A 16,148-nucleotide genomic window follows, 5' to 3' on the forward strand; every position below is an offset into this window, starting at 1 on the left:
TCGCGTTATTTGGTTGATAGATTATTGTGCTAAATGCTTTATATATATTAAAGAAAGGTCATGCAAGATAAATCTTTACCAATTTTCACAAGAAAATCTCAATATTTTATTATTATTATGAATAAAAAAGGACACTTAATTAGAATAGAAAACAAAATCCAATTAAAGCATATATATTGTGCCTTCAAATCGATTATAATGTCCTTTTTGCTGTTAAAATTTTATTTCCTTTTAGTCATATACAAATTTAATTAATGTAAACATACAGATTCGGCAGATTTTAATGAATAAAAATTACAAAATATGATAAGTTTTTTTTTTATAACGCTGATTTATTATGACATTACATTTATGAGAAAGATTACATAGACGATTCGACAACAAACAATACTACTTGCTTTATGAAGGTCTACGCCTAACTGCATCATCTGAGCCGTCCTACGGAGATCTATTCCTGACCAGATTTACTTGCACCATGTTGAAGATTTCTTGTAAACTTTTCTTCTGTAGTTTTCATTAATAAATCGCTCTCTCCGGGACTTGAAACTTGAATTTTCTGTAATTTGCAAGAAATTACATAGTCTGGGGTCTCAGACCTGAGTGTAGAAGCCTTTAAACCTTAACTATTAGGCTACCGTGCCTCCACAAAAATATGATAAGTTGTGTTGACGTTTATCAAGTAAATACAATTTTAGTAGAAAAACTAATGAAAAGACTGTTTTGTAAAAGGTTTTGTAATTACATGACAAATTGGAATATTTTTGTTTTTTCCTTCATGTTTGACGAATGTCTTTATGCACGATAAGATCTTAAATGTTTGGCATCCTGTATGATAGTGAACGCTCTTGATTTTAAGTGAAACTGATCCAACCATCCAAAGTGATAACGTTGATATCAATACTATTAAGAGGGAAAGAATTTTAATAAACCTACTTAAAAAAGTTATTTGAACCCTTTCATTAACTAATAATATTTTGATCTTACTTTGATTTGGACAAACAATATCTATACTATTAAAAATGAATCATTTCCAAAAATTCTATTTAAAAAAAGTTAGTTGCATTTTTTCATTAATATTTTATGGTCCTACCTTTATTTTTTCTAACTGTGTGACATTATTGTTAATTGCCATATTGATATGTGATACATTGAATACAATGAATAATTTGTTACCTTGATAGAATTTTTTTTTGTTTAAAAAATTGACAACAATATATTGATTTTGATATGAACATTTTAATCATTGATAAAGCTTCACTTTCAATATTCACGATGACCTGTCACCCATGTTTATTTGTATATTATTATTATTAATATATGCCAGTTACATGTCAAAAAAATCTAAACTTTTAAACCTAATAAAGTAGCATTTAATTTAAGGTGATTTGAAACTGTCAAACATATATCAAAATATTTACAAAAACAAATTTGATAAAAGAAATTAACAAATCATCGTTAAAATAAAATTATATATATTATGTTTAAATATTGTTTTATAAATATATTGATAAAAAAAATTATTATTTAAGATAGTTTAAAAAATGTTAGAACTCCTACAAATTTATACTATTAAGTTGACTAAAAATCTGCTAAAATACTAATCCTACCAATTCAACAAATGTTAACTTTTATAAAATGCACACAAAATATACCGAGAGAGAGTATGATTGAACATTTGGATCTTTGGGTTAGGTACAAATTGGTTTTTTGTGTCTAGGTAGGTTTGGATCTATAACTTAAATACGTGTAAACTACCTTTAATTTTCTGGTATGTATCGGGCTGAAACAGTTCCAATATTTAGACCCTGAAAAAAAACCAAAGTGCCAGAAAACCAAAAAGCACCCTACACCTCCCCCCCCCCCCCCACAAAAAAAAAATAGTCAAAAATATTCAAAAGGCCGGATAAATAATTTTACCTGAAATCTGACCCGATGAACCAAAGCACCAAAAACATATCTAAATATCTGAAATATATTTTATAATTTTACCTGAAACTCAAAACTATAATCCAAAACCTAAACCTGAAAGTTAAAAGAATATATATAATATCAAAAATATATCTGAAATACCCAGATATACCTAATATAAACAAAATATTTTGCATTCTTTGGGTATCCGATCGGGTCTCAGTAGGATCCGGACCCAAACCGAGACCCGCATATCAAAAGAAAACATACAATAGGTGCTTTGCCATGTATTTGGACCCGAACCAAACATATATTTTTGAGTTGGTTTCGGTTGAGTTTTTTGAATCCAGATCAAATTTCCAAACTTAAGAGAAATCTACATTAGAATGTACATACAAAATCTCAAATAAACTAATTTTAAATTATATAATTTTAAACAAATTTTATGTTTCGATATAATACATACGTTAACATAATAATGTACCATCCCAAAATACTAATTCACATTAAATTCTATTTATAATCTAAGAAAAACTCGCGCTTCGGAAGCGCGGGTCAAAATCTAGTATTTAGTTAATTTTCCTCCATTATGTTAGTATGACGTTTTTTTGCCCTGATCTTATCGTCTAAATGCGATTAACACAAAAATACGTTCTGTTTTATGTGTATCCAATGTTTGTATAGATATTCGTACGTCAAAATTTGACTATGCTAAACTTAAGCGAAGTTGCGGAAGATAATTAGCATTGACTAAGAGAGATTGACCAAGATAAACCCCATTCTCTCTACATATGTATAAGATATACCAAGTTGCTAATTAGAACCAGATGTTAATTATAATTTCCTTCTCTACAAGCTATCTTTATCTTAGATTAAAACCAAACCGCGCATAAGGATACTACTTTTGTCTCTTAAGTCTCTAACTTTGAACCCCAAATAAGTTCAAAAGTCAACGGTCTTCCCAAATAAGTTCAGATGTCAACGATCTTCAATAATACACAATGAAACATTCTTAATTAATTAGCGAAACCGCATGATACAGCGACTTTGGCTAATTAATAATCGATCAAACCAATGCATAGCATTCTTCACATTATGCTCTTTTGATATATATACCTCCACATCCTTGTCCCACCAAACAACTAAAACCAGACTCAACATTCTATATGGCTTCAAGAAAACCAAAGGCCAAAGCGGTTAATCGTCAATCCGTGAGGCACCAGAGTCACAGCCATCCATTGCGTGTCTTTAAAGCCAAAGAAGACGGTGAGACAGTTTGCTCAGGATGCGAGCTCGAGCTGACCGGGCAAGCTTTCAAGTGCACAAAGTCCGATTGCGATTACTTATTGCACAAGTCATGTTTCGACCTTCCTGGTGAGACCAGTCACAAGTCTCACCAGGACCACCCTTTGAACTTGCTTTATTCCCCACCAGATGACGAATCCGTCTACACTTGCAACGCATGTGACCAGTACGGTTCTGGATTCACTTACCATTGCTCTAACTGCAAGTACAATCTCCATGTGGGATGTGCGTCTCTCCCTGAAACCGTAGAGCGCGAAGATCATGAACATCCACTCATTCTTCTTTATTGCACATCGTGTAAAGGTCGTGAAGACACGGCCTTCATTTGCAGCGTTTGCGAAGAGACCGTTTTGGAAGATCTATGGGTGTATTACTGCAGAGAATGTGACTATGGAACACATGTATATTCATGTGCGGCATACGAAGATCAAGAATCAAATGAGGAGGAAGAAGGAGAAGCTAGTACTTCTCCAGCTTCTAGGATAAAGTCGTTGATGAAGGCTCAGGACGAGATGGCAGCTATGCAGCTAGAGGCACGTATTATGAATGATGCGAACGAGGCTGCGCTTGATCTTTGGGATCAACCAAAGCGGAGATACTATTGGTGATCAACAAGGAATTGAAGGATAATATATATAATTTTATAAATAATATATATGAAATTGTGTGATTGTTTCTTTCTTTGATAAAGTTTATTTTCAGAATAAAAACCAATAGATAGAAGACATATCTCTTTCTTGTTTGGTTCTTGTTTATTTGTGGGTGTGTGTTTTTTGTAAAGTTGTGTGTATGTTGTTTAAGTCGCAATATAATTTTCCTTGCTTTTTTTTTAAAGCTGGTTGCATTTATATTGGTCCAACCATTTACAGATTCTGAAGATATATTCTTACATTTATATCTTACAACATTATTTTACTTGATAAAAATAAAGAAACAAAATTTGGAAATTACTGACTTGATGTTATTGATCAAAGATATGGAAAATGATGATTTTACTAAAGAGAAATTTAGTTGAATTAGTCAAAGATAATATAAAATTTTTACGAAACTACTGAAATTGTGATACCACATAAGGGGTCGATTTTTAATTTATATTTGCATTACAAAATTATTTGTTAATCTAGTGCATCTAATCTTAAATAATAAATATTACTTTATAATGTGTTTTTTTCTGGCATCAAACTAATAAATACTCTTAAAACCATGTTTTAATAATTTAAAAAAAATATTTAATAAAATAATGAAGCATAACCTTAAACTATTATTACCTGACCAATAAATTAATAATAAATGTAACGTTTTGACTAACCGCAAACCTTAAAAGAGGTTAAAGATAAAAAATATATATATATGTTAAGACAATAATATCCTTTAAGACAATTAGTTTTCGGTTTAAATGTTGTCCAGACCTACTTCTTCCTCTCTATTTTATTTATCGGTTTCTCTCTCGCCACCACCGATCATGGTCACCGCCCTCGAACTCATCCTCATCCTCATCTTCCGCTTGGTTTGATCTACCTCTCTCTCAAAGGTCCTCTCTTTCTTCAATCAAACTTCATGTAATACTCTGTTTTCTTCGATCGCTCTCCCAATGATCTGTTTCATGAAATTCATATCGTTGATTTAGCTCAAAGTTTGATTCTTTCGACCGTGTTTTGTTCTGTTACAGATGCATGTGTCTGCTTGATTGTTGATCTGTGCAAAAAAAGGATCGATCTATATTATTTTTTTGTGCTCTCTCATGTCATCATCGACTAGTGTTCAAGGAGAGATAATGGATCTTGATCTTGATCTGAACCAAGAACCAGACTCTCCACCCGGTTTAATCACAGAGATCTCTCCATGGCTAACCGAGCTAGAAACCGCTCACGAGCGGATCGAAGACCGTCTAAGACAGCTCGAAGCCATAGTTTCACGAATCAGGGAACGTGCAGCAACAGTCACAACAGCAGCAGCAACACCATCGCCAGCACCTGCTTTAATACCTCCTAGAGACTCAACGGCAGGTGTCATACACGAGCGTTCTAGAGAGAGACTTGTCGAGAACGACGACAAGACTTATCTGATAGCAAAGGCCTTGAACATGGAGAGAACAACCTCTGTCCCCGGCGGCTACTTTGACTGCAACATATGCTTAGAGAAAGCCGAAGATCCGATCTTAACTTGCTGCGGTCACTTGTTCTGCTGGGGATGCTTCTACCAGCTGCCATTCATTTACCTTAACATCAAAGAATGTCCTGTCTGCGACGGGGAAGTGACTGACACCGAGGTGATTCCTATATACGGTAATGGAGAAGATGATAATGATGGTAGTAGTAAAGCCAAGCGTGAGGAGTGTGGTATCCGCTTACCTCCAAGGCCTAATGCTAAAAGAGTTGAAAGCATCCGTCAAAAGATTATAAACCGGGGCAACCCGTTTATCCCGGGTCCTGAGACGCTGGAGCATATTAGAAGGACTATTGATTCTATTGGAGGGTTACAAGCTTTAGCTGAAGGGCATGAGTTTGGTTTGACCAACATAGTAACCACCGGAGGAGGAGGGAACAATCGTGCGGTGCGTAATCGTTTGAGGTTGTTGTCTTCTTTCCCGGGTCTTGTGGTAGATAGCTCGGAGATGCCGCCGCCAACGTCTGATGATGCTGCTGCTGCTGCTGCTGCTTTTGATGTTGATAGTTTTGTTGATACAACAACGCCTAGTTTGAGGACTAACCGTCGTAGGTCTTCTCGTATTGCTGAGATTAGTCCTTCTCCTTCTCCTGCAGTACGTGCTTCTATTCGTAGGAACCAAAGTGGTAGTGCTGCAGGTTCATCATCTTCGCCTAGAGATTTTGCTGTTGCCGGGTTTGGTTTTGGTTCTAGAGAAGTGGCTACTTCAGATTCGTCATCGTCTAGGAGGAGAACTGAAGATGTAAACAATGGACCTCGCACCAGGTCTAGAAGGAGGCTAGGCTGAAAAACTCTTTTAATTATATTACAAAGCTCATGTGACCATGTCTTGTTTCCATTCTGAACATGGCTGAATGTGTATGTACATTCTTGAAGCCTATGAAACTTTTGGATGTCAGTTTTTTGTTCCTTTGGGTTAAATAATCTAATCATATTTCTAAAAGGTCAATTTTAGAGTAATTAATGTGTTTCTTAAAGTTGTGGGGGTGTATTTATCAGAAAACACAACATTTTGTCTAGATTCGCAATTAGTTTAAAATCCAAAGGAGCCTCGTACTAAAGACGTCATGATGTTTTACGGTAGAAACTAAAAACGGCACGCATGTTTCTACTTTAGTTCGTTAAAACGTTTACTCGTCAACGCACTAAAGTCATCGGCGATCTCTTTTTGTCATCGCCGCCGTTGAAGCTCTCTTTCTCTCTACCTCCGGCGATCATGATCTACGTCGACGGAGTGCTATTTCCAGATGAAAACAGCTCATCTTCTCTCTCTTCTTCATCGCAGGTAGCTTTCTCCGTCTCCAATCTCCATTCACTAAAAAGATTACTTCTTTTTGTGATTATTTGACTTTTATGGTTTGACCAACATTGATGGAACAGGGAAGCAGCTTGCTTCTCGATGTAATGACACATCCTGTCATAATCTCAGCTTCTGAATCATTCAAGAATCTCGAGGAACAGAGAGTTACAGAGAGCTGCTCAAGAAAAGACAGATATGTTTACATATTCCAAAGAGAATATGCTGTTGTGAATCCAGCTCTTGTTGATGTATGTATGCTTTATGACATTCGAAAGTTATGTTTTTTTTTTCAAATCCACTCTAATGATTCTGTTTTATTGATGAGAAGTTTGTTGGCATGGACGAAGCAACAACTTGTGTAGGACTTGTTATCCGTAACAGAAAATCTGGAGTGTAAGGGACTGATTCTCTATATGTTCTAATGTGTAGTTTACCTTTGAGTTTTAAAGTTTGTGATGAATCTGAAACTGCAGCACTTCTATTGCGCACATGGATTCACCAAAAGTTGTGGACTTGGGGATAAGCCAGATGTTGTCATTGGTTATGGAGGATGACAGTGACGCCGAGATAGATGTATTATCTCTATTGAGCTTGTGTTTATCATCCATTATATTACTTTGAGTTCTTTTTGAATTTGTTCGTACGCAGGTACATATGGTTGGTGGATATGAAGATGTGGATTTAAAAGTGTGTTTCTATATCTCTCAGTGTAGTTAATATTCAGCTGTAGAATGGTATTAAACTGAATGTATTGACTGTTTGTATGCAGAATGCTAATGGTGGTGGTGACTATGCCAAACCAGAGGGTTACTCATTTCCTTTGTGTTGCAAATTAGTAGAAACTCTACAGAAGAGAAGAGAAAACTTTCACATTAAAACATTATTTATTCTTGGCAACAATACCAAGCTGGATGCTCAAGGGAACGCGTGCCCCATTTTTAATGGATGCCTGGTTAGTCTACTTTCTCTGCTACTTCCACCATTTATCCCTTTTGGTTGTCTTAGGATGTTAGTTTTATAGTGAATATAATGTCTTTTCTCTGAGTTAGTAATTGGCGTTACCATGTTTCTTTGTAACCTTATCAATCAGGTGAATACCTCCACCGGTGATATTGTCCCAGCCAGTTTCAACAGATCTTCTAGATGTCCGGATGAGCTTGTTCGTAGAATCAGAGTGTCGGCATCATTCGATGATCCTAGCTGGAGGGGAAAGTTACTTGACACATATGACACAAAAAATGATAGATTCATCATCGAACCATGCTCCTGGTATAAACAAAACAAAAACGCTTCTTCTACCTCATTTTCACTCCATTATGTACATATGAGTTGTGTTTTTGTAATTACAGGACAATGCGGCTGGTTGAATACGTTTGGGAACTTAATCAGCTTCCTGATGAAGAGATTCTTGTTAACTGTTCCACCTCACCTTCTGCTGAAGGTCCAGATTTCATAGACAACGAGAGAAGGTTAGATTTGATCATTATCTATAACTCAGAATGGAACATGATGATTCGTATTCTCTTTTGTGTGTGTTTCAGGATTTGGAAGTATTTACTAAAATATCCAGAATGGAGCAAAACCTTCCCAAAGAGACAACCACGTGTGTTTGAAAGGACTGCCAATGGAAGCTGGAACTCCGTGTTTTGATTCTTGAACATAAGAATGTAAAAAATAAGGTTGCAATTGGGACCTAACAAACTAATGTTGTGTTAAAACGTGGGCTTGATCCGGCCTAGTAGGCCTATATGTTGAGGCCCATAGATTCAAGTCATTCCACTGCAGATCGAAACCTTCCACCCGACCCGAATATTATTTGCAAGAAAGATTTTTAAAATGATTCGATCCAATTTTGGTTCGGATTTCTTGGTTCTATAAAAATAAATCCAATGTATTTCTTTCAGTGAAAAAGATAAAAATATCATTTTCAAGGAAAAAAAAATCTAGTGTATTTCTCGGTTTTCATTTGAATATACATAATTTTTATAACTTATAGGGGACAGTTTTTGTAAATATCTATATATTTCATCGATTTTATGTTATATATTAATAAAATAAATATAAAATAGTGTTAAATATGAATTATAAGATTAGTATATCCATCTTCTTGGATATACTTAAAATAAATATAGTTATTTTTATTAATGTTGAAAAATATTTAAAATAACTCAATTAAGTATAAATTATAGTAAATAAAAGAAGATGATGCATAAAATATAGAAATAATATATTTAGTTTGTATTGAAATCATAATCCAATTAGAAATAACTAAAATTATAGAAAAGTTAAGTAGAAAAGGAAGTATATATGCAAACTGGCAAAGTGAATCAAGCATAAAAGTAATGTTTTATTTTAAAAGTAAAAGATAAATGGAACCGAAGAAAGTAACTCATACAAGTGTGGTTAAGTGACACAACGGAATTAGAAATGTGCTAAGCACTCTGGATACAAAATTTATTAAACTCAAATTTATTCGTTTGTGTGGTTAGAGACATATATGTTTAATACAAAATCTACGAAATTCAGATTTACCCGTTTATGTGGTCAAAAACATATATATCTAATTTAGATTACGAATAAATGTGTATATCTAGCGCTGGTAGAAAAACCTTCAGGAGATTGGTCGATTGAGTCTCAGTCCGCCGGATACTTCCAAATCATCAAAAGGAAAAAGAGAATGGGACATAACTAGTTTTGGGTACAAATTAATATTAACATGATCATAGGAGACAACCACCCCCAGATGTACGTAAACGTAGTCCAACCTAACTTTCACCAACAACACGATCGGAAAACGAGATTCCATTTATAGTAACTAAATAGGGGTACTCTTGTAAATTCTTTTCATACCCTCTTTCCGGAAAATGTTGAACGAAGGTTAACACCGGGCCGGGCTCGCTAATGGGTTTCAAATTTTATAATTTTCAACTTAAAACAAATCGTTTGCCCTAATGGTCGATAAAGAGAAAGGGTCAAAGGATAAAAAGCTGCGGTTTTAAACTAGGGTCACTTTTCAAATTACACAATTTTAAAATAATTTAATTTATCCGGGATTTAAAAAAAAATACACATAACGAACTATTGATTGGAGTTCGATCTTGTAATACAGGAATAAAAATTCAAAACGATGTTTTAGATTGATTTGAAGAATAAAATGCCTACCACACATGTCCATACCATATATTTTATACCAAAAACGAAACACATACACAGTGTATTTATAAATGAGATGAGAGAAGAGAGCACGAAACAATAAGCGAGCGAGGAAGACAAGAAAGCAACACAATACAAAGTATTGATAAAATAATAATAATAAGAGAAAGAAAGAAAAGAATAAAAATCCCTAAAACTGCGAGCGTTTTTCGTTAACGGGAGAGAGATGAGTCTCTAAAAAACCAAATATCATGGAACCATGACGAAGGAAGAAGCAGCAGCATCGTATAGCATGAACGATATTTGCAGTAACGATCACAATACTGATGATAACAACAACACTAATCTAAAGCAGCACGAGGGGCGAGCATGGGGCACGTGTGAGGAGCTGTTATTGGCATGCGCCGTTAAGCGACACGGGTTTTGTGACTGGGACTCCGTCGCCGCGGAGGTTCGAACCCGGACCTCTCTCTCCGCCGTCTTTCTCTCCGCTGATGATTGCAGGCAGAAGTATCGGGATCTCCAGCGTCGGTTCAAGGAATCCGCCGACGGTGATAACGATGCGGCGGAGGAGGAGGGAGGGAACGATATCCCGTGGCTGGAAGAGCTGCGTAGCCTCCGCGTGGCGGAGCTCCGTCGTGAGGTTGAACAGTACGACGTTTCGATACTGTACGTGAACGAGAATCTGTAATCTCCGTCGATATTCTCTACGAAGGATCTGAGTTTTTCTTTTTTTGTTTTCAGATCGCTTCAGTTGAAGGTTAAGAAGCTAGAGGAGGAGAGAGACGGCGGCGAGAAACTAGATCTGGTGGAAGAAGAAGAAGAGAGGAAAAGAGAGAGATCGGAGAACGACGGCGGTGATAAGGCGGAGGAGTCCGAACGGGAAAACAGGTCGATGAACGAGTCGAACTCGACGGGCGCCGGCGAGAAAACCGTCGGAGAAGACGAACCGGGACGGACTCGCGGTGATGATGTAGATCCCGATCCGGTTAACACTGCGGAGGAAAGATCGGGAGCGAGTGACTCAGGCGAGTTGGGCGAGTCAGGGACGTCGGGGAGGAAGTGGAAAAGGAAACGACGGAAAGATAGTGACGGAGAGATCAGATCGGCGGCGAGTGAATCACAGCCGTTGATACGTCTTCTTGATTTGATTCGGTCCCATCCGCGTGGATCTTTGTTCGAACGCCGGGTTCGAAGCCAGGTATGCAAATATCTTATTTTCTTTATTTAATCCATCATTACTTTTATCTGTTACCAAAAATTTATAATTTTAGTAAGACTAAATCCCTATAATAAAGCTGTAAATATGAATTTTAGAAATCTCAAATATTCCGTATTCTATATTGAATCTCGACCTTTTCGAATTATTATTTTAAGTTTTTAACGTCCCTTTTTGAATTTTATACGACGGTTTATGGGAACGTATTATTTTATAGAGGGAAAGAAAGAATGAACTTAACTATAGCCCTACTTCTTTCTTGGTGTCGTCGTTGTCTTTTTGCTCACACAATCTATGACACGTGGCATTATCTTGGTATAGCATGGCTTGGTCGTGTCTTTTAATTGGGCCTAATGGGCTTGTATTTAATTCACGCAGGAGACAACGGATTACAAGAGGTTGGTTAAGCAACATTTGGACATTGAGACAATACAGAGAAAGCTGACGCAAGGATCTTATGATTCTTCAAAGCTCACTTTTTACAGAGATCTTCTGCTTCTCTTCGCTAATGTGATTGTGTTCTTCCCTTCATCTTCTTTGGAATCAATGGCTGCTCATGAACTAAGAGCCATTGTTTCTGAAGAAATGAGGAAAGAGAGCGGGAAATCGAGTCCCCGGTTGTTTAAAGCATCACCAGGTATGACCAGTATCAAAGCAGAAGCTGCTGAGACATCAGAACAGAAGTCTTCAGCTCCACTTGTCGTTTGTAAGAGGAGAAGATTTGTTTCCGCTAAGGCTAAGGCCTCTCCATCATCGTCAAGCTTTAGCCAGAAGGAGGAGACAAAAGAAGAGATGTTATCAGAGGAGAATGAGAACGTCGAGACTGGTGGAAGAAGCTCGAAAAGAACAGCTAACAATACAAAGACGGGCAAAGGGAAGAGCAAACAGAAAGAGGCGGAGGAGGCGAAAACGGAGAAGAAGGTGGTGGTTTCATCAGATAAGAAGAAGAGCGTGGCTGACTTCTTGAAGAGGATAAAGAAGAGCTCTCCGCAAAAGGAAGATAAAGATCAGAACAAGAGTAAGAAGGAGAGTAAACCGAAACCAAGAGAACTTAGAAGCAACAATGTGGGTAAAAAGAAGAAGGCTGAGGTGGAGAATGCTGCTACTCCGGCGAAAAGAGCTCCTGGAAGACCACCGCAGAAGAAAAATGTGGAGGCGGTTGCAACCGCCTCAGGGAAACGAGGTAGGGAAAGTGGAAGCACAGGAAAGGACAATAAACAGCCAAAGAAAAGAAGCAGGAGATGATGTAGCGTTAAGTATTGTATATCAATAGAATTATGTTTTGGGTTGTTCTTTCTCAATCTTAGTTATGGATTAGGTTAAGTGTACTTTGGTTTGTTAGACATTAGTAAGATTAATTCCTTTTTTTGGTTATATTTTGCTCATTTCCACCATTTGAGTCTTGATAAGAGCACACCACTTTATTGACTATAAAGATTGTGTTCTTATCAGAGTCCTCGCACAAACTATGGCGACAAGATACTAAAACCATTCCATTTGAACATATATCCAACAAAATCAACATTTGGGTAAAGCTATCTCTAATGTCAGCAAAAATTACAGTCATATGCTCCAAAAAAGGAACATCAAGAACTTGAGACTCTGACCTTAAAAATCTCAACAAATGCTATCTTCATCGGCTCCTCATGCACCGCATTGCACTATGTCTTGCCAAAATTGCTTGTCTATCAAACACAAGTTAGCGATGAAAGCCACCTTCTGCACCAAAGATCAGAGAGGAGAGTTTCAGCCAAAGCAGTTTTATTTGAGGTTACAAGCATCTCGTCTTTATATATCAAACTAAACACTTGCCGTTTTCTCCATCGGATATATCTCCAAGCTTTGCGATGGCACCAACAAGCGCTTGTTCTTGCTCCTGAATCAAAGGTAAATAATAAATCTTTTGAGCCTTTTGTTATGTATATAAACGTAAAAAATAAGAAAGGCATCTTTGTTGTTGTAGCAATCAAACCTCCAACATTCTCTTAGCCCTTTCAACTTCTTGAGGATCTGGATTGTGTGAGCCAAGAACTCTCTCCACCTGTTACAAAAAACATCATCGTTTGAGAAACAAAACCATACATACACTGTAAAACTCGCCTTGACTTGACAAGAATGTAATACTAACATCTCTGATTAGGACATTGGTCTGACGGATTCGTATATCCATATGTTTCCTTTTCCCAGTTCCATTCTGCGATGTTCTGAAATCTTTTTTGATACTGGTCTTTGCCAAACCGCTTCCCCGTTGTGGAACACTGTTTGGTCCTGTAGTTCTATTCAGACCATGGCCTTGTCCGTTTACACCATACTGATTACCAACCCTAGGATCCTCTCCTATCCACTCAATATCCCCAGGAGATATCTGTACAATTATTAGAGATCTTTGGTTACCAAATAGCACACAGTTTTTCCACTCATAATGATCAGAAAGTAATTACCTCTGAGAGATTGACCCATTCCCATGTCTCGTTAGGTGTTCCAATGTCATAAACCAAAGCATGGCGGCCCTAAAATTTAAAGATTAGACGAATATATATAAGGAAACTTCTTATTTTATAACATATCAGAAACTTTATGCCAATTTAAGAAGCCCACACACCTCAACTGGACTGTACTTGGTGATGACAGCCTCGTAAAACGTATTGTCTTCTGGCCACCTCGTTCTAACTTTCCTTCCTACAAAAGACTCAGGGTCGTTTCCATTTGTGGGTTCACTTGAACTGGTGGGACCAGGTGGTACTCTGTTCATGACTTGTCCTCGTTGAGGTTGATCTGAGGGATGGTATGAGACAGGTTTTGCAGAAGAGGAACCAGGGAAACCCTAAGAAAGGAGAAAAAAAAAAATCATTACAAGAATTAACAAAAGATACCAACCTCAAGACTATATATATAACTCACTGGTTTATGCTTTTTTCCCTTGACATTGGGAACAGGTCCTCGTTTAGCTGTGGATGATGCAAACTGGTTAGTAAGATCAGCTTGAGGGTGTGAAGCGAATGGTTGAGAAGGCATTGGCTGGTTTAGTTTCTGCTTCTTGACAGAAGCTGAAACGGAAGGTGTTGGCAAGGTATCGTGAACCACTTGAGCAGCATTGCGCATTGTTGGTTGCATTCCTCCAGATTGTCTCCATTCCCTAATAAAGGAAAAAGTATTTATGTTATTATTAAGAGAAAAAAAGAAAGAAACTATAAATGCTCAAAGATTTTTAGCTTCTCGCCTTATCCTTCGTATGGTATCATCTGCGTTTACACGGCCAAGAAGCTCTCTATGTTCCTCATTGGACACTCTCAGCTCTTTACGCAGTTCAGTTATAAGACTTTCCTTTTCCTGAAAAAAGATATGTTATTTCACTTAGGCAGAAACTAACATAAAGAAGAAGTAGACGTGAGATAGATCAAAATACCCAAGTGATAGCATCTGCTTGGGCTTTAAAGGCTCTTAGGATAGATATGTATGCTTCCTTCTCAATCTGGTGAATCTGAGCTTCCATATCAACAGCAACTTCATCATACATCTTAGGGTAAGATGGAGGAAGAAGACTCGAAGGTCTTCCGTTGCCAGCCACACGCCCTCCTCTTGCAACCCTATGAGATGGAGGCAGATCATCATCTGTTCCTGCAGACATCTCACCATCAAACAATCATTACAGATCAAAGTAGATACACAAACCCACCAAAGCTTACAATGTATAACACTATAGAAAGGAGAAAGTTCAAAATTTTCATCTTAAGATCAAATTCAATCTCAGCTTTCAGTGATTTGCAACATTCCTTAACAACCCACAAGACCTTCCGTTAAACAACACAAAACCCACCAAAGCTTAGAATGAATAACGGAGAAAGTTCAAAACTTTCGTAAACCCTAATTTTCAGAAGAAGACGAGATAAGAACAATCAACAAGGAAGGTGCTTTTTTTTAATCTAATAGTGTGTTGCGGAACACTAACCGCTGCTATCAAACGATTCGTAGTCCATCGCGAAGCTTTGATCCCCAATTCTTCAAAGAGTAGTTACGGAGATGGAGAAGAAGAATCGAGAGAAAACACACACACACACACACCAATTCGAGGGTTGATTGCAATTTTGACTAGAGCAAGACTCGATTTTGGTTGTTTCGATAGAGTTTGTAGAGAACTTTCTGATCGGTTCCTTCGTTGGAAAACGAATCCGAGCTCCACTGGGAGTGATTCAGCTTCGATCACAGATTTGCCGAAAGCTTTTTTATTATTTTTTATTTTCCTTAATAAGAACAGAGAAGGAGAGTGTGGAGACGGAAAATAAATAATTATAATCAAAATATAACGTGGGTATCAGAACACAGTCGTTTTTGGTAGCTGATCTTTGTAAGGTTTAAAACAAGCCCATTATAAGAAGAGATCATATGGTAAGAGCATTTATTAGCAAATATTAGTGTTAAGGCCCAATCATTTGCATGGGTCATAACTGCAGACTGAAAGAAATATCGATCATAGGTAAAGCATCTACCAACCCCCAGAACGAGCCCTAGATTCGATATTATCTCAATCATTCCTCTCCCAAAAAGGTATAATAATCTCACTTTAATGAAATTTCTGAAATGTTTTACTGGAAGAAATGTAAAACACTAAAACATACTCCTCATGTTCCCAAATATAAGATTTTTCGGATGTTTTTACACAGATTAAGAAATAATAAACACACACTTTTATAATCATTTGTGTTTAATGTTTACTCTGAATATTTTTATTTTTTATTTTTCTTAATTGTTGTAGTTAGACCAATTCTCACTTACCAATATTCCAACCTCTCTTTCTTAACCATTCACGTTTGTAGAAAAGTAAAGTTGTCTTTACTCAAAAACTAGCATTTAAGTTAATTATTGTAAAAGTTACGGTAGATTAGTTAGTTTATCTTTTAAAGAAAAATATAAATGCACAAAATTCTTCTTCTTCGAACAAGACGGGAAATATATTCAATTGAGAGTTTTAGCTGATTTGTGTCAAAATGACAAATTCACTGTTATTGAAACATAAATTTTAAAAATTCATTTAAAATCCAGTGTTATCGAACTTGACATTTTATAAAGTATTCTGAAATCTACTGTTATTGAAAATAT

At 36.6% G+C, this 16,148-nt stretch overlaps 5 protein-coding genes across 6 annotated transcripts; 4 read left to right on the top strand and 1 right to left on the bottom strand.

The window, feature by feature from the left end:
• Positions 1–2,797: 2,797 nt before the first annotated feature.
• Positions 2,798–4,330, top strand: LOC106396563. Its single transcript, XM_013836989.3, has one exon. The coding sequence runs from the start codon at positions 3,075–3,077 to the stop codon at positions 3,819–3,821; it is 747 nt and encodes a 248-aa protein (XP_013692443.1). The 5' UTR covers positions 2,798–3,074; the 3' UTR covers positions 3,822–4,330.
• Positions 4,331–4,580: 250 nt separating this feature from the next.
• Positions 4,581–6,322, top strand: LOC106396562. Of its 2 annotated transcripts, none has more exons than XM_013836986.3 (2): positions 4,581–4,744; positions 4,883–6,322. In XM_013836986.3, exon 2 carries the CDS (start codon positions 4,955–4,957, stop codon positions 6,164–6,166), a length of 1,212 nt encoding a protein of 403 aa, XP_013692440.2. In that variant the 5' UTR covers positions 4,581–4,744; positions 4,883–4,954; the 3' UTR covers positions 6,167–6,322. The 2 variants fall into 2 exon arrangements, with proteins under 2 accessions (XP_013692440.2, XP_013692441.2); XM_013836987.3 differs by having other exon boundaries at positions 4,587–4,772.
• Positions 6,323–6,465: 143 nt separating this feature from the next.
• On the top strand, positions 6,466–8,519 carry LOC106390764 (protein N-terminal asparagine amidohydrolase). The gene is made up of 9 exons (XM_013831293.3): positions 6,466–6,664; positions 6,760–6,927; positions 7,008–7,072; positions 7,153–7,252; positions 7,328–7,366; positions 7,449–7,631; positions 7,770–7,948; positions 8,029–8,148; positions 8,221–8,519. The coding sequence occupies exons 1-9, from the start codon at positions 6,596–6,598 to the stop codon at positions 8,327–8,329; spliced, it is 1,032 nt and encodes a 343-aa protein (XP_013686747.1). The 5' UTR covers positions 6,466–6,595; the 3' UTR covers positions 8,330–8,519.
• Positions 8,520–9,836: 1,317 nt separating this feature from the next.
• LOC106392558 (gelsolin-related protein of 125 kDa) lies at positions 9,837–12,425 on the top strand. The gene is made up of 3 exons (XM_013833366.3): positions 9,837–10,501; positions 10,577–11,033; positions 11,430–12,425. Exons 1-3 carry the CDS (start codon positions 10,092–10,094, stop codon positions 12,294–12,296), a joined length of 1,734 nt encoding a protein of 577 aa, XP_013688820.2. The 5' UTR covers positions 9,837–10,091; the 3' UTR covers positions 12,297–12,425.
• Positions 12,426–12,531: 106 nt separating this feature from the next.
• Positions 12,532–15,316, bottom strand: LOC106396319 (protein EMSY-LIKE 4-like). Its single transcript, XM_013836674.3, has 10 exons — positions 15,001–15,316; positions 14,458–14,669; positions 14,272–14,381; positions 13,953–14,187; positions 13,654–13,875; positions 13,493–13,561; positions 13,180–13,416; positions 13,024–13,092; positions 12,864–12,927; positions 12,532–12,770 (listed from the first exon to the last, which is right to left on the bottom strand). Exons 1-10 carry the CDS (start codon positions 15,026–15,028, stop codon positions 12,751–12,753), a joined length of 1,266 nt encoding a protein of 421 aa, XP_013692128.1. The 5' UTR covers positions 15,029–15,316; the 3' UTR covers positions 12,532–12,750.
• Between the last annotated feature and the right edge of the window lie 832 nt (positions 15,317–16,148).

Source organism: Brassica napus, chromosome C4 (assembly GCF_020379485.1).
Source record: "Brassica napus cultivar Da-Ae chromosome C4, Da-Ae, whole genome shotgun sequence".
In the NCBI taxonomy this organism is placed as follows: domain Eukaryota; kingdom Viridiplantae; phylum Streptophyta; class Magnoliopsida; order Brassicales; family Brassicaceae; genus Brassica; species Brassica napus.